The following is a 24,873-nucleotide window of genomic DNA, read 5'->3' on the forward strand; positions in this document are numbered from 1 at the left end:
CATATTAACACCTCAATGGATACAGAAACAAACTCAAAAAAATGGAATAACTGTTAACGTTGTAACAAAGCTATTAGAAATTAGTCATTGAAAGAAGCAAGTTTGCTTTCATAAATCACAACTAGAAAGAACATCCAGCAAAACATATAGTTTGTGATTAAGATATAAAGAGCATCCCTAGAAATGGCACCCCACTCCAGTATTCTTGCCTAGAGAATCCTGTGGACAGAGGAGCCTGGTGGGCTTCTGTCTATGGGGTCATGAAGAGTTGGACATGACTGAAATGACTTAGCATGCATGCATGCATTGGAGAAGGAAATAGCAACCCACTCCAGTATTCTTGCCTGGAGAATCCCAGGGACAGAGGAGCCTGGTGAACTGCCGTCTATGGGGTCGCACAGAGTTGGACACGACTGAAGCGACTTAGCAGCAGCAGCAGTAGAGTTAAGAATACCACAAGATGGCTGTCATCATGTTTCATCAATATTGTGCTGGAAGATTTAGAAATTATGGCCTTTCCTCCAAAGAAAAGCAGAGCTAGAGCAGGTCTGCTTAGCTTGGGGGCTCAAAAGGAAGATAATTGTTGTTCTCCTAAGACTCTCTACGGAATCTTAGAAAAACTTTGTGTCCCTCGTATCCTGGGAACCTGAAGGGGTAAGGTTGTCTTTTCTGCACCTGTCAGTCAGGTTCCTTCTGACTGGGACCCCCATCTCAAACGCCTTCAACCACAAGGACAGGCAGTGCCTCCTGGAGCTGGAAGGGAGGGGCTTTGGGGCGAGCTTGCCCAGTGGCTCTGGACCAGCGGCCCACCATCCTCTTGCTCGCCTCCCGTGTGACTTGGCTTCACTCTCAGTGGGGAGGACGTGGAGCAGACCTCTCCCACCTCCCCTGCAGCCAGACCTCTCCTATCCCTTCACCTGGGGACATGCTCATTCCTGCACCATCACCAGGACGGGGACTTCCTGTTGACCTCCTCTCAGAGCTGAGTCTGGGGTCAGCTTCTCCCGTGGTCCATGGCACACACAAGGGGAATAGAAATGGAATGAAATAGCAGTTCTCTATCAATGAGGAGGGAATCCGGGCTGGGAAGGCAGCTTACAAAATGCCCAACAGACCCTTCAGAGCCTCCCTGGGAATAAAAGCGTGGTCACTGAGAAGGAGATGATGTCTATCCACGGGATAGTCTAGAAAGAGAGCAGCTGGGAAGCTCTGATGAGGTGGGAGACACTTAGGGGGGGTCTGTGGAACGGGTGCAGACACCCAGTGCATCTCATTGAGAGGAGAGGAGAGGTGTGCTGGGGAGCAGTCCACAGGGAAGGGGCTAGAAGCAAGGAGACCAGGCTTGTCTAGGATCCTCAGAAACCAGGCGTGAACTTTGGGACAAACATCTGAAGGACGGAAGTCCTCAAAAACTATTACGTCATAAATTTCCTCCAGGGGGCACAGACACTTCAGGAACCTAAGCCTGATTCCTGAGTGTCCCTGGGAAAGGGACTATAGTTTCTTTTTTCCCCAGGCAGTCACAGCCCTGCTTGGATGCTGCTGGGGAGGACAGCGGGCCCGACACATGGGGACTGAAGTAGGATGCTTGGGCTGGGATGGAAGACAAGCAACTGCCTTCCTCCCATGGCTCCTGTATTCCCTCCATCCAGCCATTTACAGCCACGGGGTGCTCCTTGTTCTGTCCACAGACCAGAGCCAGGGAGTATTCTGTGTGTAGGGGACTGGAAGGGATAACAGAGAATGGTAAGGGAAGGGAGATTCTAGATGGAAGGAGAACTATGAGGAACGATTGCATTTTATACATATAGCAACCAGGGAGCATAACCAACTGGAGCAGAGTCAGCACTGTTTTCTGAGAGGGAGACCCTGTCCAATAAACTTCCTCCTCTCATCAGCCAGAAGAGCTTGAGTGAGCAGATGGCTCAGACAGCTTCCCTGTGTTCTGCTGGAGGTGGAATGTCCCTCCCACTGGGAGCCCATTAGGGCTCCTGTAAAGAAAGGTATGAGTTAGAAAGAGCAGGAAGTTTCTACAACTCATAAGGAAAAGTGAGTGATGCAACAGTAATAAACGCTTGGCTCAAAGATATATATGAACAGACATTTCTCACAAGAAGTGGGGTTGGACTAGAAACACTGGAGAAGTGGCCAAATGCACTGGAGTTGGAGAAATGCACATTTTAATAGAAGATATTATTTCAAACAATGGTAATCACCAAGATGTTTTGAAAGACTTGGTAAAATTCAGAGCTGTTTAATCAGGAAACTGGACATCGGCTTCTCCTGGTTGGTGTGTATATAGCTGGTAATGATGCTTGGAAGGCCAGTGGGCTGCCATTCCTTTTGGTGGCTGAATGGTTATCATTTTAGGGATGGACCATGTTTTATTTATTTATCAGATGATGGAAATTTGGATTTTTTTCACTCTGTCTCTAATGAATAACGCTGCCATAAATATTCATGCACAATTCTCTGTGTGGACGCATGTTTTCATTTCCTTGGTAAATACCTGGTAGAAACCTGGGCCCATATACAAACTAGTGTGGAACATTTGAGAACCTGCTAGACTGTCTTCCACAGGGGCTTCTGCTGGGTTCTCACAACTGTGACACTCATCGGACTGAGCCACGTGATCTTTATATCATAAACAGAAAGAATTCCGACATGTGTGTCCAGGTCACCCTTGTGGACACACCACACAGGCTGACATGTACTCCAGCTGCCCCACCAATCATGACCCGCACCTGGAGCAGGTGGGGGGCTGTTTACCTGCCTCTGCCCTGAGTGACACAGGAGGGCTCTTAAGACCAGGCAGCCAAGATATCAGACTGGTCCTGCTTCTGCCACTGGCACCCTGGGATGTGGGCAAGTCCCTTGGTCTCTCTGGGTCTCAGTTCCTCTCCATCCAAGTCATACTGAGGTTTATGAAGTAACTAGAGGTGGATATGCTGCAGCTGAACCCCAGGGAAGAGGGCCCTGAAAACAGGGCATCCTGGTGGTCTGTGGCTAATTTGTCAACCTTCATCAAGGACCACAAAAACAGGAGAGGGAGAGAAGAAACAGGCCATCATTTCCCAGTCTGGGTGGGAAAGGACACAGAAAATCTCTGACATAGACAAGGGGGAAGCAGCAGGCAGCCCACTTCTCCTAGAGAACCCGGGGCTCCCGCAGCCTTGCTGGGCTGAGCTCCAGGGGAGGAGGAGGTCAGGTGTCAGCTGCTGTGTGTATATAGCCCCAGGCCTCCAGGGCCAGGCTCACTGCTGAGGCTGGTGCCAGGCTGCCAAGATGAAGCTGCCCAGCGTCATCCCTTGGGCCTTGCTGCTCAGCACAGGTAAAGCCTGGCCCCCAGCCCCTTGCCCCCAGGCCTCTCTGCTTCCTGTTCAACCTAGAGATTCTGTGCAGTTCGCTTGTTGCCACGGAAGAGGATCTGCAAGCTGCCTTCCTCCAAGGAGATGCCACCCTCAGCCTGGCCTGGAGGAGGAGGGTTCAGCAGCATGGCCGTGACCCAGGGCTGAGCATATAATGACTTTTAAGCATTTTCTGGGCTGTCTGTCCTTGTTCTGGCATGCATTCCCTGGGCCCCCTCTGCCTTAACCAATGTCCCCTGGGATGCTTCCCTGGTGGCTGAGCTGGTAAAGAATCTGCCTGCGATGCGGAGGACCTGGCTTCAATCCCTGGGTTAGGAAGATCCCCTGGAGAAGGGAAAGGCTACCCACTCCAGTATTCTGGCCCAGAGAACTCCATGGACTGTATAGTCCACGAGGTCGCAAAAAGTTGGGCATGACTGAGTGACTTTCACTCGCCTGGGATGCCCTGCAGGACAGCCAGCCCTCACCCACATCTGGATGAAGTGAACCAGTCATGGTCAGCCTTTCAGGGGTCTTGGATGTGTGACCAGTGTGGGTGCTGGAGGTGGGACCCTGGCTGGACCTGATTGGAGGGTGGCATCTAAGGGGAAGCGGGGGCCCCTGGAGAAGCCCCTGGACAGGTGGGGTGCTCTGCCTCTGTCCCTGGGAATGAGACGTGGCAGCAACATGAGCTCAGGAATGACCAGCAGGAGCAGCAGCTCCCAGCAGGGCTGAGGCCATCCTGACAGATAGTCATAATCCTTCAGGGGGCTAGCCGTTGGGCCTGCACTGAACACAGAGGGCCCCACGCTGGTTTGGGCTCCCCAGGTGGCGGTAGTGGTAAAGAATCTGCCTGCCAATGCAGGAAACTCAAGAGATGTGGGTTCGATCCCTGAGTTGAGAAGATCCCTTGGAGAAGGCAATGGCAACCTGCTCCAGTATTCTTGCCTGGAAAATTCCTTGGACACAGGAGCCTGGCGGGCTACAGCCCATGGCGTCTCAAAGAGTCTGACATGACTGAGGGACTCACTACTCATGCTGGTTCCCAGTGCTGGCAGGAAAGAATAGGAAGGCGGCCATTTCTTCAGGGAAATCTGTCTCCTCCTTCCTGGGTCTCTCTGTCTGTCGCATTTTGTGCTTCCTCCTCTGCCCTTTTCAGCTCCGTCTCCTCTTTTCCTCTCGCCTCACTCAGCTTCCCTCCCCTCTCCCTGTTTTTCCTCCGCTGCTCACCTTGCCCCTCACACTTCCTATCAGGGACTGTCCCCATGACTAGGCTCTTTCTTCCCTCCCCCCTTCTCTCCCTACAGTCAATGGTGGGTCACGACTAGGAGCTGAGTGGGGGCCGAGCGGAAGGAGAGGGTCGTGCAGTCAGTGTGTGCGCCCAGATCCTTCTTAGGGTCCATCCCAGGCTCCTGTGATGAGGCCCGGGGTGGGGGTGGGGAGGGGCAGCCCTTCTCCTGGGACACTTCATGGGCACCTTGTAGGTAGAAATGGGTCCATCAGAGCCCCTCCTGCTTCTGCTGTTTCTCAAGTGCCTTCAGTTCAAATCGTCAGTAGATCAAGATGGCATGTTTTGGGGTGATGTGTCTTGAACTCCTACAAGGGGCTGTTTGTTCCCCTGCTTCAAAGTCGGGACCTCAGACTCTAGATCAGAGGAGGTCACTGTACGTGTGGGTCCAGGCCAGATACGTCACCTGAAGGAATAGGAATGATTTCTGCTTCTGTCCCTGAGGCCTGCTTTCAGGCAAACCTTAATCTGTGTCTTCCTAAGCAGACTGTGATGGATGCCCCAGGGTGGGGAGGATTTTTTTTTATATTTTAATTTTTATTTATTTTTTTGAATTTAAATTTATTTTAATTAGAGGCTAATTACTTTACAGTATTGTATTGGTTTTGCCATATATCATCATGAATCCACCACGGATGTACACGTGTTCCCAATCCTGAACCCCCCTCCCACCTCCCTCCCCATACCATCCCTCTATGAAAGTATGATAACACATTTACAGGAGACTTGGAAAATACAGAACAAAGTTACATATAGTTCCGCTATCTATTACAGTTATTTTTTTAAATAAATAAGATGTTTCATTGGAGTTTTAATATCAAACTCTCAAAATTAATAGAAAGAATATACAGAGAAGTAAAAGAATATAACAGACCTGAGAAGCCCTGTGAACCAATTCAGCATAATTAAGATTTATACAGTTTTCACACAACAGTAAGATACCAATTCTATTCAGGTTCCTATAGACGATAAACTAGGAGACACTGGAACATATCCAGGGACATAAGACAAGGTACAAAACTTTCATGGTCTAAAGGTGTTGAAATCATAGTCTGTTCTCTTATCACTGTGGAATTATGTTAGAAATCAATATCAAAAGAAATTTGAAAGTAACTGTGCCCCCAATCCAATGACACTTCAGACTCAGGAAGGGTAGGTGGGGATGGACTCCAGTGTCCTGGTTGACGTTTATGTCAAATAGTTTCCAGAGGGCTTGCTGATTTCTATTTACTAAGGAAAGCAGTTTCTACGGGAAAGGAAATGAATGAGTGGCAGGGTCCCTAGTGGGAAGCATCCCTGCACCAGGCACTGAGCTATGCGTGTGTGGACTGTCCTCTGGAACCAAGGAGGCTCTTACTGTTCATTTCCATTTTAGAGATGAATGGATTGAGGCTTAAGGAGAGAAAATGACTTGTCCAAAGCCATGCATGTCTCATCCCCACAGGGCTGTGACGAGGGCCAAGAATCAGATGTTCTTAAGCTTTGCTACGCCTGATCGTTGTATCGTGAAGATAAGCCACAGTGCAGGTCCACTCTGGGAGGCCACGTGATTGAAAGCAGGGCCCTGGATCCATGCACCTAACTCAGGTCCCTGATACAGTGAAGCTTCTACAAAGTAAGATGGTTCACTTCTCCTTAAGTGAAAATTTTACTCAATGTGTTCAATACAACATCAAATTCACCACCAAAGGATTAATGAGAAACATTCATGTCCTAGTTGGGTGAACTACTCTCTTAGTTTGGCCGGGACTGAGACATTTTCTGGGAGAAGGTAGTTCAGTGCTGAGACCTGGATAACCCTAGGCTAAAGGGACAAGGTGGTCACCTTCCCCGGGGGCTGACTCTTCCAACTCTGGCTGCAGAGAGAGAACATTGGCCCTAAACTGAGTAGATCTGGGGAAAACAAAGACATCAAGCTGAATGGTCTAGCCTTCGAATGGTCTGCCCTTCCCCTGTGTGACCAGGATGGTCCCCAGGGTGGAGGCAGCGAAGCATTTCTCTCCTCTCACGGCCATCCCTTGGCACACGGCTCGTCGTCACTGGGTTGTGCGTTTTCCATTCTCTTACCCTGACCCCTCTGTAACCTCTCATTTTCACGATGTTTTCTGTTTTGCTACCTTTCAGCCACAACGGTTTCAACAGAATCGGATGAAGGTAAGTGTAGACGATGTGATTTCACCACTTCCCCTCATCACGTAGAGATGAGCCTTAAAGTTCAGGTGCAAGTGGCTTCTCTACAAGGGAGATGTACGTACCCGTTACCAAAAGAACATAGCTTTCTGTACTTCACAGCCTGGCTCCGTCATCACAATCCCTAACTCCAGTCTCTCCTGACCTCTGAGGACGCCCCCTCTGCCTCATTCCTTCTCTCCACCCCACCGCATCTTCCAAACTCAGGAGAAGCCTCACTGGGGGTTGCAGGGAGGAGGAAGGGGCCACATCTCCATGAAGCAGGTGGCCAAGGAGGATGGAGCCGCCTCCTAATGGCTGGGGGACATCACCATCTTCAGGGTCAGAGATGAGAGCTTCACAGGGAGAGAGAGTGAGGATATCGTGATGGACCGGGTCAGAGGGTGCAGCTGACCAGAGATGGGCTGTGTGCTCTAGAGGTTTCCAGGCCCAGGCACTGGCTGAGCACCTTCCAACCAGGAGCTCATTAGATCCAAATGCCCGAAGGAAAATGCTCCTTTTATCCTCACGTACAGATGTGGAGCCTGAGCGTCACTGAGTGGGTCCCGGTGCTCCCTGCAGGTCTGCACAGTGAGTGGGTTTTCATGGCTCTGAGGGGTCTGGCTCCTCAGGCTGTTCCTTTGCTATTTCTCAGGCTTCACTGGGAAGAGACACACAGCACCCAGAAGGAGGGGTTTGTGTGCACCTTTTGACTTCCAGTCTGACCATGCTGTTGATGATAAAGATTTATTTGCTGAAGAGGGATTAAATATATCTGTTTCCAGGGGTCAAAACAAATTTCAGTGATGGGTATGGTTCCCTTTATAATGTTTAAAAGAGTAAAACATCAAAATCACTTTTTTGGAGGTCATTAGACTTGGATCATTGATGTTGATTTGTGATTTCTGGAATCCGGAAATCACAAGGTTTAATGATGGTGTGGGCCCCAAGAATGGTACAGCAACCCCCGCCCTCCAACCCAGGGGTTGTCACAGCCTCTGGGCACCAAGAAAACTGCCTTCTGTTGTAGACGCTAGAAAATGTGGGGGCGTCCGCAGAAACTTCTCTGGGAGGATCTCCAGCTATTCCTCATGGGAGCCAAAGTGTACCTGGACCATCCTCTTGGAGAGAGGTTATAGAATTGTACTGACAATTCCATTTCTCAGGTCAGTGCTCAGTTGAGTGTTCTTTGCTGATGGTGTGGTTTTATGGGAAGGTGTCCCTCTTTGCCCCTTCCCGTTCCCCCTGCACCACCCAGCACACACATCCAGACACATCCTGACTCCAGCTCACTCCTGCTGATGACCCTGCATGGCCCCCTGCCCTCTGCATAGAGCTGACCCTCCTTGCATGGCTTTCAGATCCCTCCAGGGGACCCCGATCTCCCCTCCCTTCTAACCTCTTCTCCCCTCTGCCCCTCTCTGAGCTGAGCCAGCACACACTGAGCTGTGGACCCATCAGACGGTTGGGCAGCTCTGAGCCTTTGCTCACACTGTCCCCTCTACCTGGAAGGCACCTTCCACCTCTCCCAGACTCATCATCTGCTGCTTAGGGTCCTCATTTCCTAGTTCACGAGTTCACTGGAAGAAGAACTTTTCCATCGCACCAGAAACCCCTGCTCTGACTGTCCACAGCTGGGCAGATCTTTCTCGCATTTGTGCCCCATCCATTAATCCGTGCAAAACTCTGGGGGACTGACAGCATAACATCACTCCTGCTGATGTCTGAGTTTGTCTCTCCTAGGATGCGTGTCTATTGCTTGTTTGCTTGTTTTACCTAGGAGTGAATAACTGAATGAAAGATCTAATAAGTGTTTGAAAGTATGAAGGAAGTTATAATAGGAAGTTATAACGCTCCAGAAGGTGTTTCCAAAGTAGCAATAGTTACAGCACTTCTGTAGCAGGTTATCCTTCATATATTTCAACCTGGAAGTGACATTTTCATTATTTGTGGAATAAAGGTCACCGTCAGGGGAGGCTGAGATTAGTTCTATCATCTTATAGCTGAGGGCCGTGTCCTTCTGTGAGATCAGGTCTCCCACTAGGCGGAGGAGCTGCTCCATGTGAGGAGGACAACCTGGAGATGCCTGCCTCACAGCAGGGCTCAGACCATCTACCAAAACCACACGCCAGGGCTGAAGGAGGGAGGCATTTCCTACATCACCATTTCTGTTAGGATCAGAGGGATAGATTATTCTAAAAGTTTTCATTATTGTCTCTTTGACACTCCCCAAGACAAGTTTTGGATATGGGACCAGGAAGGAGTGAGTCCAAGAGCGAGCTAGTACAGAGGGAGCTGAGTGTGTGTCCTGGTGAGATGTCCCCTTCCGTGTCTCGTTTTAGCCCAGGGAGGCTCCAACCTCGCTCCTGGCTGGGACACACGCTGGTGGCTGAGAGAGGAAGACAGGGTGGGGTCAGGTCTGATGGGCAGGAGGAGGAGACAGAGACCTCAGCAGGAGCGTGACACCCCGAGTGTGCACTTTGCCCACAGCAGGGAGAGCTGGACGGCCCTCTCGCCTCTGTAGATCCTGGAGGCCAAGAAGGGGTGCTGGGCCCCCTGTGCCAGGGGTGCAGAGGGTGAAGCAGGAGTGGCATCACACACGCATGTCTGGGCCTCACCTGACTCCGTGCTTGTGCCCAAGGAAACGGTCCTCAGGGTTGGTTGTACTGTGCCCTCCCATGGCTCCTGATCCCAGAGTCCTGGGTGGGCTTCCCTGAGCCCCATCAGTGGGGTTGCCCAGGAGGCAAGGAGTCACCTGCAGCCCCTGTGGGGGCGAGGGTCCTGGGTGACCACCACCCTCTCCTGAAGGATGAGTCTCCTTCCCCGTGGGCACCAGCCTGGGAAGTCTGGTGCACAAAGCTGTGTGATTGTGTGGGGTCTGGACTGGGGAGGCTGCCTGCCGGAGGGACCACGATTCCCAAGGCTGATGCCTGCCCTTCCCTCTGCTCCAACAGCCTCAACTGTAATGAAGAGTATGTGGAAATCATAGACGGGCTGCCAGACAGTACTACATTTGGGAAGTTCTGTTCAGGGGGACACCTGGTGTTTCGATCTTCTTCCAATGTCATGACTGTGAAGTACTACAGAAGTTCCAACCAGCCAGTATCTTCTTTTGATATATTTTACTACGGGCGTCCATCAGGTAGGTGAGATGGACAGGGGTCTGCTGAAGTGCCCTCTCCTGTCCGTGCGTGGCTCTGTGGCCACTTGGGCAGGTGGCTGTTACATGACTGCTGAAATAAGGTGGAATCTAAGTTCTGCATGATCATCACTGGGTGAGCGAGAGTCAGGATGACCCAGTGAGTCTCTCCAGAGACATCCACCCGCTCATTCTCAACATTCTGCATCTGAGATAGTGGAATTGGAAAGACCCATATGAAAATTCTTTTCAAATTTTACTCTTCCCTTTGATTATGTCCCATATTCCTCCCAAATAGAAAATTTCCCTTTCTGGATCTTATAACCTTAAGCATTTCTAGTGTGTACATTTAAAATGTGTACTACACATAGTATACTATATAAAACGCATATATTTACCAGATATATAGATATAATGCACATATATATCTTCGGATATAGATATAGCAGGATGGATATTCGCCATTTACTACACAAAATGTATATTATGTTCACCAAATATTTATGCATACAAATATATACATGTGTCACCTAAGGCAAATCAGACACAGTTTCTCAAAACTGTTTCTTTTTTCTCATTAATGATCAGCTAAACTTTTCCCCCACTTATCAGTGGGAAGAAAATGCTTGTTTAATTGAAGTGAAGTGAAAGTCACTCAGTCGTGTCCAACTCTTTGCGACCCCATGGACTATACAGTCCACTGAAATCTCCAGGCCAGAATACTGGAGTGGGTAGCCTTTTCCTTCTCTAGGGGATCTTCCTAACCCAGGGATCGAACCCAGGTCTCCTGCATTGCAGGCAGATTCCTTACCAGCTGAGCCACAAGGGCAAGAAAGTGAAAGTGAAATCACTCAGTCATGTCTGACTCTTGTGACCCCATGGATTGTAGCCTATAAGGATCCTCCATCCATGGAATTTTCCAGGGAAGAATACTGGAGTGTGTTGTCCTTTCCTTCTCCAGGGGATCTTCCTGACCCAGGGATTGAACCCGGGTCTCCCGCATCATGGCAGATGCTTTTACCGTCTAAGCCACTAGGGAAGCTCCCCAAGCCAAAAGGGAAGTCCACAAATATTGGAGTGGGTAGCCTATCCCTTCTCCAGGGTATCTTCCCAACCCAGGTATTGAACCAGGGTCTCCTGCATTGCAGGCAGATTCTTTACCAACTGAGCTATGAGGGATGCCCCTGTGTAACTGACTTAACCAAACTCTAGTTAAGTTCTCCATCCACAGCTTAGTGATCGTGCTCACACCTAAGAGTGGACAAATGTTGCAGATGAAAACAATCTTCCTGGAAGACGCTTCTGGAATCAGCTGACCACGAGGAGAGACACATCCTGGTCACCTGTCTGATCACACCTGCTCGTCCCATCCGGTCTCCTCCATCCTTTCCAGCCTTCTGTCTCTTCCCTGCAAAGAAAGATTCCTTATTCCTGAGTTTTCGATACTTGCCAGTCTTGTTGTTGGATCATTCCACTTGTCATTATAATCATTTTGAATAAAGTCTCTTTACCTGGTCTGGATTTGTTCTTTTACTCTAAATGTCCTCATGTCACAGGTTACAGAATCAGACATCAGTGAGAATGACAGGAACCTTCTGAAGTTCTTTAAACTCATAGAGGTTTTTATTTTTTGAGGCCTGTCTTTGGATAGTTACTTTGCCTATTTACTATTTCCCTCTTGTGCCCAAGATAAACCTCTAAGACAGAGTAGAGACATTGGAGCATCTTTCTGCTAAACTTTCTGACAATGTGGTTGGTGATAAAGAATATTTGATGGTGATACATTAAATTTCTTCTAATGCCCACTGGCCAACTAGAACTACATTCGGGTGTCTTAAAAAGATATGCAAAGAGTAAAACATGTTTTGTTTGTGGGATCATCAGATTCAGGGGTTTTTGTTGCTTGGTTGGTTTGTTGGTTTTTAATGTTTACAATGTTGTGCTGGTTTCTGCCATACAACAGCATGAATCAGCCGTAATTTTACATATATCTCCTCCTTCGTGAGCCTCCCTCCCCTTCTCCATCCTAGCCCTCTAGGTCCTCACAGAGCACCAGACTTGGCTCCCCGTGTTATAGAGCAACTTCTCTCCAGCTACCCATTTTACACGTGTTAGTGTATATATGTTGCTGCTACTTTCTGCATTCGTCCCACTCTCTCCCTGTGCCACTGTGTCCACAGGTCCAGTCTCTATATCTGCATCTCCATTGGGTTCATCTATACCATTTTTCTAGATCCCATAAGTAAAGTGTTAGTCGCTGCAGCGTGTCCAACTCTTTGCAAACCCATAGACTGTAGGCTGCCAGGCTCCTCTGTCCATGGAATTTTTCAGGCAAGGATACTAGAGTGGGTTGCCATTCCCTTCTCCAGGGGATCTTCCAGACCCAGGGATGAAACCCAGGTCTCCTGCATTAGCAGGCAGATTCTTTACCATGTGAACCCAAGCCCCAAATCCCATCAGTTTCAATTCAATCACTCAGTCATATCCAATTCTGCGACTCCGTGGACTGCAGCATGCCAGGCTTCCCTGTCTATCACCAATTCCCAGAGCTTGCTCAAACTCTTATCCATTGAGTTGGTGATGCCATCCAGCCATCTCACCCTCTGTTGTTCCCTTCTCCTGCCTTCAGTCTTTCCCAGCACCAGAGTCCTTTCCAACTAGTCAGTTCTTCACATCTGGTGGCCAAAGTATTGGAGCTTCAGCTTCAGCATCAGTCCTTCCAGTGAACATCCAGGACTGATTTTCTTTAGGATTGATGGGTTTGATATGCCCATGCCATCCTGAACATGGCCAATCTCGTCTGACCTTGGAAGCTAAATCCCATATATATGTGCTAATATATAATATTTATTTTTCTCTTTCTGACTTTCTTCACTCTCTCTAACAGGCTCTAGGGTCATCCACCTCACTAGAACTGACTCAAATTTGTGCTTTTTTATGGCTTAGTAATATTCCCAGATTCAGGTTTTGATGCTGCATTTTACCGGAGGCCAGGATGTTAGGAGGACCAAGAAGCATAATATCTGCCTGCGTGACACAAACCCCACACACGAGGGCACACCCGGATCCTCCTCTGTGTTACCTTGTTCTCTTTGGAGAGGTGGGGGTGTAGAGTCTCCTCCCAGACTTGGGCAGGGTCATCAGCTCCCCTGAGAGCACCACTCGTCAGGTGGGGGGTGTAGAGTCTCCCCAGACTTGGGCAGGGTCATCAGCTCCCCTGAGAGCACCACTCGTCTATCTGGACCATCCTGAGGAGACCAGCTCAGAAGCCGTGTTGGAGTCTCCCTTCCTCAGGTGAGTTCCCTGGAGGTGGGGCTTCTTTGCTGATGTTGTAGATTTTAGGAAAGATCCCACCCTGGTCTCTTCCAGTTCAATATCCAGCACACGCGTCTAAACACATCTGATTCCATTTGCACTTCCTGTTGAAAACCCTTCTCTGGATCTCTGTCTTCAGGATTAAGTTTACCCACTTTAGCCTAGTTTTCCAAAATCTTTCCTTTTCTGAGATTCCCTCCCTTCTAACCTCTTCTCCCCTCTGCTCCTTTCAATGCTGGACCATCACACACTGAGTTTTGGAGACTGAAGAATTTGGGGCAACTCCATGCCTTTGTCACATGATCTCATCTGCCAGGATCGCATCTGTCCAAACCTTTTGACTCACATGCCCTCTGCCAGAACCGCCGCCCCCCCCACCCCCATATAGGATACCATGGTTCAGATTGAGGGCTAACGTTACCTTATCATCTTCTTGACACCTCTTAGGTGCAGGGATCTCGCTCCTTTTCCCCCCTCACTTACCTTGTATAAATCCCTGGGTCATTTAACTTATCATTTGTTTATTCCTTGTGTGGCTGTACCACTGTGGGACTCCAATGTCCAAGTTGCAATTCTTAAATGAATGAATGAGTGAATGAGTATAGGTTCACACATGCATTTTCAATGATCCTGTAAAGTACTGCATTTCTTTCCAGCCAGTCTTCACACAGGTTAATTTGGGAATCACATTCTAGGCTGAGCTGAACATAACCTATATAAAACTTTGTTCTACATTTTCCAAATCTCCTGTAAATATGTTATCATACTTTCATAATTTAAAAAAAAATGGAATTAATAATGAGAAGATTTCTTTTCAGAAAGTTGATAGTTCCAGGGAGTTTAACAATGAAAATCACTGTTTCGATGACCTTTAACTTTTCCAAGATATCTTGAGGAAGTGAAAAGGGTACCCAGCTCATTTTATAAATTTAGAATAATCTGATGTAAGTATAATCTGATACGAGTAATGGGAAAGAACAATACAGGAAAGAAAATGTCATGCAATCTAATTCAAGAACATGGATGTCAATATAAGAGCAAAAAATGAAATAGAATACAGTTTTAGAAACTGGACTTAGTAGTGTGATAATATTTGTAAAGCATAAGGATTTATCCCAAGAGTACAACGATACACCAAAAACCTATTTAGAGGAACTTGTCATGTTAACAGAATAAACATAAAATCTATAATGACACATCAATAGATTCAAAACAAATGAAACAAAATTCTGTAACTATTAATGATGTCAAATAAAACTCTTAGAAACCACTCACTGACGGGTACAAGCTTAACATCATAAAGTGCAGCTATGAAAAACACCTAGCAAGACGGCTTCTTTACTGATGAGTCTTTGGAAAGAATTCCATTACATTACGAGCAGTACAGAATGGCTGGCATCACCCTTGGTCAATTTTCTGTTGCAGGATTTGAAATTTTTGCTTTTACTCTACACAAACACACACACCAAAACAGCTGGAGCAGGTTTGCCAGCTTGGGGATTCAAAAAGGGGATAGATGTATTTCTTTTTTTAAGACTCTCTAAGAAATTTTAGGAACACTTTTTTGTTCTGGGATTCATGGCACCTTGAAGGGGTGAGGATATTTCCTCCTTCAAAAGACTGACATGCCATCCACAAGGACGCCTTCAACCAAAAGGACGGGCAGTGTCCCCTGGAGCTGGAAGGGAGGGGCTTTGGGGCGAGCTTGCCCAGCGGCTCTGGGCTGGCAGCCCACCATCCTCTTGCTCTGCCTCCCTTGTGACTTGGCCTCACCCTCAGTGGGGAGGACGTGGAGCAGACCTCTCCCACCTCCCCTGCAGCCAGACGTCCCCTGTCCCTTCACCTGGGGACATGTTCATTCCTGCACATCGCCAGGATGGGGAGCTTCCTGGGGACACTCACACCACCTCCTTCACCACTGAGGCCAGTCCTTGGAGCTGGGTCTGGGATCAGCTTCTCCCAAGGCCTGTGACACATGCAAGGGGAACAGATGCTGAATAAACCTGTGATTCTGGGAAGGCATCTTACAAAATGCCCAGCAGACCCTTCAGCTCCTCCCTGAGAATAAAAGCATGGTCACTGAGAAGGAGATGATGCCTACCCATGGGACGGTCTAGAAAGAGAGCAGCTGGGAAGCTCTGATGGAGCGGGAGGTACTTAGAGGGTCTTTGAGCCAGGTGCAGACACCCAGTGCATCTCATGGAGAGGAGAGGAGAGGTGTGCCAGGGAGCAGTCCACGGGGAAGGGGCTAGAAGCAAGGAGACCAGGCTTGTTTAGGAACCTCAGAAACCAGGTATGAGGTTTGGGACAACCATCTGAGAGACGGAAGTCCTCAAAAGCTGCTGTTACCCCATAAATTTTCTCCAGAGGCTGTTGTGAATTTAGGAACCTGAGACTTGGATTCCTGAGTGCCCTTAGAAAAGAGACTGGTTTTTTCCCCCCAGGCAGCCGCAGCGCTGCACGGACACTGCAGGGAAGGACAGCGAGCCTGATGTGGGATGACGTAGGATGAAGACAGGCTGCTTGGGCTGGGAGGTAAGATGAGGAACTGCCTTCCTTCCATGGTTCCCGCATTCCCTCCATCCAGGTACTTCCATCCATGGGCAGCTCCTTGGCCTCTCCACAGACCAGGGCCAGGAAGCATTCTGTGTGTAGTGGAGTGTGAAAGGAATCTGGAAATGATGAGGAAAGAGAGATTCTAGATGGAAGGGGAACTGTGAGGAATTATTGCATGTTATCATAGTCACAACCAGGGAGCTTAACCACCGGCGCAGAACCAGCATTGTTTTCTGAGAGGGAGACCCTGTCTAATCAGCCTACTCCTCAGGGGAGCTTGAGTGACAAGATGGCTCAGGCAGCTTCCCTGGGCTCTGCTTGAGGTGGAATGTTTCTCCCACTGTGAACCCATTAGGGCTTCTGTAAAGAAAGATATGACTTAGAACAGGAAGTTTCTACAACCCATAAGGAAAAGTGAGTGATGCAATACTAATAGAAACTGGCCCAAAGATATGCAAGAACACGCATGTCACCAAAGGCCTAGCGTCGAGCTAAAGACACATGGAAAAGAGACCAAATTACTGAAATTTGGAGAAATGCACATTTTAAAAGTTGATTTATGAGCGTTTCTAATCTGCAAGGAATTCTGAAAAATTTAATAAAACTCAGAGTTGCTTACCTTCAGGAATATGGACATCGTGTTCTCCTGGTTGGTATGTAATTGTAATGGTCCTTGAAAGGCAATTGGCTTGCTGTTCCTTTAAATGGGAGAATGACTTCCATTGTATAGACAGACCATGTTTAATTTATGCATTGGACAATGGATGGATGGATGGACATTTGGGTTTTTACCACTCTTTGATAGAATAAGGCAACTATGAATATTCATACACAGTATTCTGTGTGGACATCTTTTCATTTCCTTGGATAAATACCTGGTAGAAAGTTGGCTTATATATCCTCCTCGTGTTGAGATTCTGATGCATGTTTTCAACAAGGAGCTCTTCTGGGTTCTTATAACTGTAACACCCTCACTAGTCTGAACCATGTGGGTCTTGGTATAAGTATAGAATAAATGCCAACATATGCACACCCTTCTCCCTTGTGGACACACCACACACAGGCTGACATGTACTCCAGCTGCCCCACCAATTGTGACCCACACCTGGAGCAGATGGGGGGCTGTTTACCTGCCTTTGCCCTGAGTGACACAGGAGGCCTCTTAAGACCAGGCAGCCAAGATATCAGACTGGTCCTGCTTCTGCCACTGGCACCCTGGGATGTGGGCAAGTCCCTTGGTCTCTCTGGGTCTCAGTTCCTCTCCTTCCAGGTCATACTGAGCTTTATGAAGTAACTAGAGGTGGACACGCTGCAGCTGAACCTCAGGGAAGAGGGCCCTGCAAACAGGGCATCCTGGTGGTCTGTGGCTAATGTGCCAACCTTCATCGAGGACCACAAAAACAGGAGAGGGAGAGAAGAAACAGGCCATCATTTCCCAGTCTGGGTGGGAAAGGACACAGAAAATCTCTGACATAGACAAGGGCAAGCAGCAGGCAACCCGTTTCTCCTAAAGAACCCGGGATTCCTGTAGCCTTGCCCGGCTGGGCTCCAGGGGAGGAGGAGGTCAGGTGTCAGCTGCTGTGTGTATATAGCCCCAGGCCTCCGGAGCCGGGCTCACTGATGAGGCTGGTGCCAGGCTGTGAAGATGAAGCTGTCCAGTGTCATCCCTTGGGCCTTGCTGCTAAGCACAGGTAAAGCCTGGCCCCCAGCCCCTTGCCCCCAGGCCTCTCTGCTTCCTGTTCAACCTAGAGATTCTGTGCAGTTCGCTTGTTGCCCAAGAAAAGGGTCTGCAAGCTGCCCCCCTCCAAGGAGATGCCACCCTCAGCCTGGCCTGGAGAAGGAGGGTTCAGCACCACGGCCATGACCCAGGGCTGAGCATATAATGACTCTTAAACATTTTCTGGGCTCTCCCTCCTTGTTCTGACATGTGTTTTCTGGGCCTCTTCCTCCCCTCTACCTCAGCCTTATGCCAATATCCCCTGTGATGCCCGGTGGGACAGCCGGTCCTCAGTCCAAACCTAGAGGTGAACCAGTCGTAGGCAGCTTTTCAGGGGTCTTGGAAGTGTGATGGTGTTGGTGCGGGAAGTGGGACTCAGGCTGGACTTGATTGGAGGGGGCATCCAAGGGGAAACAGAGGCTCCTGGAGAAGTCCCAGGACAGATTGGTTGCTCAGCATCTGCCCCCCAGGGAGGGAGACGTGGCAGCAACGTGAGCTCAGGAATGACCCGCAGGAGCAGCAGCTCCAGCAGGGCTGAGGACCTCCTGACGGGGGTCTTAGCCCTGCAGGGGGCTGGGCGCTGGGCCTGCACTGAACACGGAGGGACCCATGAGGATTCTCAGTGCTGGAGGGAAAGCAGAGGACAGCTGTGCCTTCAGGGAACCCTCTGTCTCCTTCTTTCCTTGTTCTCTGTGGGTCTCATTCTGTCCTTCCCTCTTCTCTCCCCTTTTCTGCTCAGACTGCTCTTTTCATCAACCCACACTCTGCTTCCCTCCCCATCCCCTGCTCCCCTGCAGGCAACTGTGGTCATGACTAGGAGCCCGGTGGGAGGCAGGTGGGGAGGACGGGCTTGTGCTGTCAGCGTGTGAGCACATATCCCTCTCAGCATTTATCCCAGTCTCCTGTGATCAGGACCTTCCCATCTCCCTGGTCTTGGGTGAGGGGGGGTCACGGTTCTCTCCTGGGACAGTCTGAGGGCAGCTTATAGGTAAAAACAGGTCCATCAGAGCCTTCCTGCCTCTGCCGTTTCTCAGGCAACATCAGTTCAAATCAACAGATCAAGGCAGCGTGTTTTGGGGTGAACTCTTACATGGGGCTCCTGGTTCCCCTGCTTCAAAGCCGGGACCTCAGATTCAAATCAGAGGAGGTCACCAGACGTGTGGGTCCACGGTGGGAAGATGTGTGATTCTGCCTTTGAGATCTGCTTTCAGAAAAACCTTTATTTGCATTTTTAGAGCCAATGTGATGGATGCCCCATCCATCCATGGAGGGTGGGGAGGTTTCCTTTGTGGCCCCCAGTCCTATGCCACTTCAGTACTCAGGACGAGCAGCTGGAGACAGATCCCGGTGTACTGGTTGACATCTATGGTCACATAGCTTCCAGAGCGCTTGTTGATTTCAATTTACTGAGGAAAGCAGTGTTTATGGGAAAGGAAATGAATGTGGTGGGAGGTTGCCAGTGGCAGGGAGCATAGTGGACAGCCTCTCTGGGATGGGCATAGAGCTGTGTATGCGTGGACTGTCCTCTGGAACCAAGGAGGCTGTTACTATTATATTTCCAGGTTATAGCTGAAAGGACTGAGGTTTGTGACAACAAATGCCTTGTCTAAAGCCATCCAGCTCTCATCTGAGCTGCTCTGAGCCCCAGGGCCATTGATTCAGGCACTGTCTGCGCCCACTGATCACATCGTGAGGACAAGCCAGGATCTCATCAATGGTGGCGCCTGAGGGGCTGGATCAGCACCCTTGACAGAAGCCCTGGACTCAGTTCCCTGCTACAGTGAAACTTCATAAATTCAGATGGTTCACTTCTCTCTAGCGGAAAATCGATTTCATTTTGTTCAACCTCAGATTGGTCGCTGACCTCAGTAAAGAATTGTCCAAACAGTTCACGTTCATTAGAGTGATGAAATGTCTTGTTGTGACCAGGTTGGAGAGGTTTCTTGGGAGAGGGTCTTACAATGCTCAGACTGGGAAATTCTTGGGGAAATCAGGACAGATGGGTCAGCACCCCAAGTGCTGACCTCTAATTGGCTCCAGAGTGGGGGCATCACAGGAGACATGGTGCAATCGGAGAGACGAGGAGAAAGCAGCTGGATGAGGGAGTCTTGAAGGTGGAGGGCCAGGCCTCCATGCTGCCCTGCCCCATGAGACCAGGTTCGTCCCGGGGACAGGGACAGCCAGGCTTCTCTGTCTGTGCTCTGCATCTTCCTTGAGACTCAGCCCTTCTCCACGTTGTCTATGCGAAAGGCTCGACTCTTCCGTAACTTCCACCTTGTCATCTTGACTTTCCGTGTTTTTGTTTGTTTCTTTCAGCCTCATCGGATTCAACTGACGGGCTTCTCGGTAAGTGCACAGATATTATTTCATCCTTTCCTGCTCATCACACAGAGAAGTGCTTGGGGGTTGCAGTTTCAATAGCTCTCCTGAAAACACTTTACCATTTTACCTTGGTAAACCAAGGCCAAGGAACTTGGCATTTCCGGAGTTGACCGTCAGCCTTGGTTTTAACAGTCCTTAGGGTCCCATACACCCTGACCTCTCATGACTCCCACCGTGCTCCTCCTCCCCCCCCCACCTTTCCTCCTCCACAGCCCAAAAGCCTCCCCTACCCTCCTGCCTGCACAACCGCACTGGGCAGGGGTGGGACCACCTCTCCACAGCACCGGTGTCCCAGGATGACGGAGCCGCCTCCAATGGCCGGAGCCTGGAGGGCTGAGGAGCGTCACCGTGTCCAGGCAGAGGGTGTGCTGGCAGCAGGAGGGGTTCTGGGCAGAGGGACAGGCTTCCTCCTGATGAGAGGGCTGACTGATGATTGATAATTGATCGACTGATGATCGATTGATTTCCCTGGTGACTTCTGGCCCAGGTACTCGATGAGCATTTTTGACAAATAGGAAGTCTTTTGATGATAAACACCCCTGAAGAAAGTACTTCTTTATCCTCACTTGATGAAAGATGTTTCATCATGCAAGTTTGAAGTTCTTCTATATTCAGGTGTCAGAACAAATTGCAGTAACGTGTGTGTGGGTTTGCTATGTTCTGCAGAGTACAAGATAAGATTCACTTTTGGGGGACTCCAGACTTAGACCCTGGAGGTTCCGTTGTGATTGGCGGAAGGGGAAGTTAGGACCATGTACGGTGGTGTGGCGCCCAGGGGTGGTACCCTCCCCGCCGGCCTGGTGCTGCTCCTGGGCACCTGTAATTCTCTCTTCAGTTAAAGATAAACATTTGTGTGGGGACCTTTATGGAGAGGAATATGGAGTGATCTTCCCCTATCTGGGACTGCATACGGAATGCCTCTGGATCATCAAGATGGACCCAGGTTACAGAATTCTTTTGGAAGTACGCGATGTCCAGTAAGTGCTCTTTGCTGATGTTGTGGTTTTATGGGAAGGTGTCTTTCTTGGCCTCTTCCCGTTCCCCCTGCACCACCCAGCACACACATCCAGACACATCCTGACTCCAGCTCACTCCTGCTGACGACCCTGAGTGGCCCTCTGCCCTCTGCATAAAGCTGACCCTCCTTGCATGACTTTCAGATCCCTCCAGGGGACCCCTGATCTCCCCTCCCTTCTAACTTCTTCTCCCCTCTGCCCCCTCTCTGAGCTGAGCCAGCACACACTGAGCTGTGGACCCATCAGACTGCTGGGCAGCTCTGAGCCTTTGCTCACACTGTCCCCTCTGCCTAGAAGGTATCTTCCACCTCTCCTAGACTCACCACCTGCTGGTTAGGGTCCTCATTTCCTAGTTCACAAGTTCACTGGAGGAAGAACTTTTCCATCACACCTCAAACCCCTGCTCTGACTCTGTCCACAGCTGGGCAGATCTTTCTCGGATTTGTGCCCCATCCATTAATCCGTGCAAAACTCTGGGGGAATTTGAAAGGTTGTTGTTGAATCACGCGAAGACACCAGGATTCTTGGCCCCTGGAGGAGAAGAATTCAATCCGGGGCCAGAGATGAGGCTTGATTGCTCAGAGCTTTTGTGTAATAAAGTTTTATTAAAGTATAATGGAGATAGAGAAAGCTTCTGACATACACATCAGAAGGGGGAAGAAAGAGTACCCCCTTGCTAGTGTTAGCAATCAAGTTATATACTCTCCAATGAATCCAAAGAATGTCTGGAGGTTGTAAAGACCTCACCAGACCTACTCCCATAATTTACATTTTAAGATAACAGAATTAGCCAGAAGGTTTAATCCAGAGACTGTCCTCAGGCAGGATATATTATTGTTATATAATCCTAAGGAATGTCAGTTCAGTTCAGTCGCTCAGTCGTGTCCGACTCTTTGCGACCCCATGAATCACAGCACGCCAGGCCTCCCTGTCCATCGCCAACTCCCGGAGTCCACTCAGACTCATGTCCATCGAGTCAGTGATGCCATCCAGCCATCTCATCCTCTGTCGTCCCCTTCTCCTCCTGCCCCCAATCCCTTCCAGCATCAGAGTCTTTTCCAATGAGTCAACTCTTCACATGAGGTGGCCAAAGGACTGGAGTTTCAGCTTTAGCATCATTCCTTCCAAAGAAATCCCAGGGCTGATCTCCTTCAGAATGGACTGGTTGGATCTCCTTGCAGTCCAAGGGACTCTCAAGAGTCTTCTCCAACACCACAGTTCAAAAGCATCAATTCTTCGGTGCTCAGCCTTCTTCACAGTCCAACTCTCACATCCATACATGACCACAGGAAAAACCATAGCCTTGACTAGACGGACCTTTGTTGGCAAAGTAATGTCTCTGCTTTTGAATATGCTATCTAGGTTGGACATAACTTTCCTTCCAAGGAGTAAGTGTCTTTTAATTTCATGAGGAAATAAAAGTTTGTCCTTTCTTCCTCTTTGAGAATTCTGGACCCCTCTCTCCTTGGGGACCCCTAGAGTTCTTATCAACCTGCCTAGGAAATGACTCTCTCAGATTGACAGCATAACATCACTCCTGCTTATGTCTAAATTTGCTCTAGAGAAAGCAGCTTAATCTTTGGGGGGTCAGGGAATAATTTTTTAACTAATGACTGAATAAATGAATGAATGAACCATTGAAAGAAAGAGTAAAGGAATGATAACGGGAAAAGTGAATGAAATGATGTGGCAACAGCAAGCATTTGCAATGTAGCAATAAAATACAGCACTTCTATAGCAGGTTAGTCTTCATAGATACAAACACAGGAGCCACATTTCCATGGCTGGCCACATGCGGCCCAGGGTGGTGGTTGAGACAGGTGATGTTGTCTAGTGACTGAGGGCCCTGTCCCTCCAGACCTTCTATGAGGTCAGGTCTCCCACTGGGCTGAGGAGCTGCTCCATGTGAGGACAACCTGGAGATGCCTGCCCTACAGCAGGGCTCAGACCATCTCCCCAAACCACACTCCAGGGCTGAAGGAGGCAGGCATTTCCTGCATCATATTTCTATTATGGTCAGAGGGATAGGTTATATGGAAAACTTCCCCTGATTGACCTCTCCACTTTTGCAGAGGTTTATTTTTGTTCTCACTGTCCTTGGCACCAAGGAAGGAATCAGTCTAAGAGCAAACTAACTAAACAGGGGAGGGCACAGCTAACTAACTAAAAGTTAGCTCAACTAACTTAGAGAGTGTCAAGCGTGTGTTCTGGTGAGATGTCCCTTCTGTGTCTCGTTTTAACCCAGAGAGGCTCCAACCTCGCTCCTGGGTGGGACACACGCTGGTGGCTGAGAGAGGAAGACAGGGTGGGGTCAGGTCTGATGGGCAGGAGGAGGAGGTGGAGACCTCAGCAGGAGTGTGACACCCCGTGTGTGCACTTTGCCCACAGCGGGGAGAGCTGGACGCCCCTCTCACCTCTGCAGGTCCTGGAGCCCACGAGGGGGTCCTGGGCCCCCTGTGCTAGGGGTGCAGAGGGTGAACCAGGAGTGGTGTCACACTCTCGTATCTGAGCCTCACCTGCCTCTTTGCTTGTCCAAGGAAACGGTCCTCAGCGTTGGCCATACTGTGCCCTCCAGGGGGTCCTGATCCCAAAGACCAGGGTGGGTTTCCCTGAGCCATCAGTGGGGCTTCCCAGGAGATGTGGACTCATGTGAGGGGAGGGTCCTGGGTGACGCCCCTCTCCAGAAGGGTGAGTCTCTTCCCTGTGGGCATCATGCCTGAGAAGTCTGGTGAGCAAAGCTATGTGATTGGGTCGGGTCCAGGTGGGGAGGCTGCCTGCTGGAGGGGCCACAATTCCAAAGGCTGATGCGTGCTTTTTCCTCTGCTGCAACAGCCTCAACTGTAATAAAGAGTCTCTCGAGATTATAGAGGGGCCGCCAGAATCTTCTAACTCACGGAAGATTTGTGACACTTCACACGCGGAATACACATCTTGTACCAATACCATGACCGTCAAGTACACAAGAAAGCCCAACCACCCAGCCCCTGATTTCTTCTTAATTTTCCGTCGTGTGTTGTAGGGTAGGTTTTAGAGAGCAGAGACCTGCTGCCGTGCCCTCCCCTGTCTGTGAATGGCTCCATGGGAGCTAGGTGTGTGGTATTTACGTGACTGTTGAAATAAACTTGACCATCACTGGGTGAGTGACAGGCAGGGTGACTACTGAGTCTCTCCAGAATCATCCACCAGTTCTATCCCAGCCTTTCTGCAAACCCCGGATTTTTGAGTTGGAAAGTCCTGATATGAAAATTCTTTGACAAATTGTATTTTTCATCTTGATGATGTGAAAATTTCCTCCCAAATGTAAAATTTCCCTTCCTGATCTTTTAAAAATCCCTTTGGCATTTTCCAATAAATTCATTTTAAATTTGAGGTACAGATAGTATCTCATGTTTGTGCTCAGTCGTGTCCGACTCTTTGCGACCCTATGGACTGTTGACCGCCAGGCTCCTCTGTCCATGGAGTCTTACAGACAAGAATACTGAAGTGGGTTGCCATTTCTTCCTCCAGGGAATCTTCCTGACCCAGGGATTGAACTCACATCTCCTGCGTCTCCTTCACTGTAGGTGGATTCTTTACCACTGAGCCATCAGGGAATATACAATACATATATATAAGGTCTGTAGGTGTATAGTAAATATGTAGACATATAGCAGATACATATATTTTATATATATATGTATACGTACATATATATGTATATTAGTATACTAATGGAAATTTATGTTCATTATATAGGTGTTATGCAGGTATATAGATACATATGTAACCCAGAGGAAACAAGACACAGTCCCCGAAATTGCTTTTTTCCTCATTAATGTTTTGCTGAAAGTTTCCCCCAATTATCAGTTGGAAGAAAATGCTTATTGATTTGACTTACCCAAAGTCTATTTAAGCTGCTCTCCAATCCCAGAGATTAGTGACATTTGCCTTGTGCCTAAGGGTGG

The 24,873-nt window shown here is 49.1% G+C and overlaps 2 protein-coding genes across 2 annotated transcripts; both read left to right on the top strand.

Annotated features, from left to right (window-relative positions):
• Positions 1-3,285: 3,285 nt before the first annotated feature.
• Positions 3,286-11,378, top strand: LOC147344466 (carbohydrate-binding protein AQN-1-like). Its single transcript, XM_086378083.1, has 4 exons — positions 3,286-3,331; positions 6,760-6,789; positions 7,835-7,970; positions 9,759-11,378. The coding sequence occupies exons 1-4, from the start codon at positions 3,286-3,288 to the stop codon at positions 9,952-9,954; spliced, it is 408 nt and encodes a 135-aa protein (XP_086234209.1). The 3' UTR covers positions 9,955-11,378.
• Positions 11,379-17,459: 6,081 nt separating this feature from the next.
• On the top strand, positions 17,460-23,948 carry LOC147344467 (spermadhesin Z13). Its single transcript, XM_086378084.1, has 5 exons — positions 17,460-17,505; positions 19,572-19,688; positions 19,848-19,877; positions 20,749-20,890; positions 23,762-23,948. The coding sequence occupies exons 1-5, from the start codon at positions 17,460-17,462 to the stop codon at positions 23,946-23,948; spliced, it is 522 nt and encodes a 173-aa protein (XP_086234210.1).
• Positions 23,949-24,873: the final 925 nt, after the last annotated feature.

The sequence above is a fragment of the Bos grunniens genome, chromosome 26 (assembly GCF_055505025.1).
Source record: "Bos grunniens cultivar Pamir isolate PY7600 chromosome 26, Bosgru_T2T1.0, whole genome shotgun sequence".
NCBI lineage: Eukaryota > Metazoa > Chordata > Mammalia > Artiodactyla > Bovidae > Bos > Bos grunniens.

Excerpts from the sequence above, each read along its gene's own strand:
- LOC147344467 (XM_086378084.1), top strand. The coding sequence starts at position 17,460 with ATGAAGCTGTCCAGTGTCATCCCTTGGGCCTTGCTGCTAAGCACAG. Across the intron at positions 17,506-19,571 it reads GGCCTTGCTGCTAAGCACAG|AGTGGGGGCATCACAGGAGA; the intron begins GTAAAGCCTGGC and ends AATTGGCTCCAG. Across the intron at positions 20,891-23,761 it reads TTGGAAGTACGCGATGTCCA|CCTCAACTGTAATAAAGAGT; the intron begins GTAAGTGCTCTT and ends CTGCTGCAACAG.
- LOC147344466 (XM_086378083.1), top strand. The coding sequence starts at position 3,286 with ATGAAGCTGCCCAGCGTCATCCCTTGGGCCTTGCTGCTCAGCACAG. Across the intron at positions 3,332-6,759 it reads GGCCTTGCTGCTCAGCACAG|CCACAACGGTTTCAACAGAA; the intron begins GTAAAGCCTGGC and ends GCTACCTTTCAG. Across the intron at positions 7,971-9,758 it reads CTGACAATTCCATTTCTCAG|CCTCAACTGTAATGAAGAGT; the intron begins GTCAGTGCTCAG and ends CTGCTCCAACAG.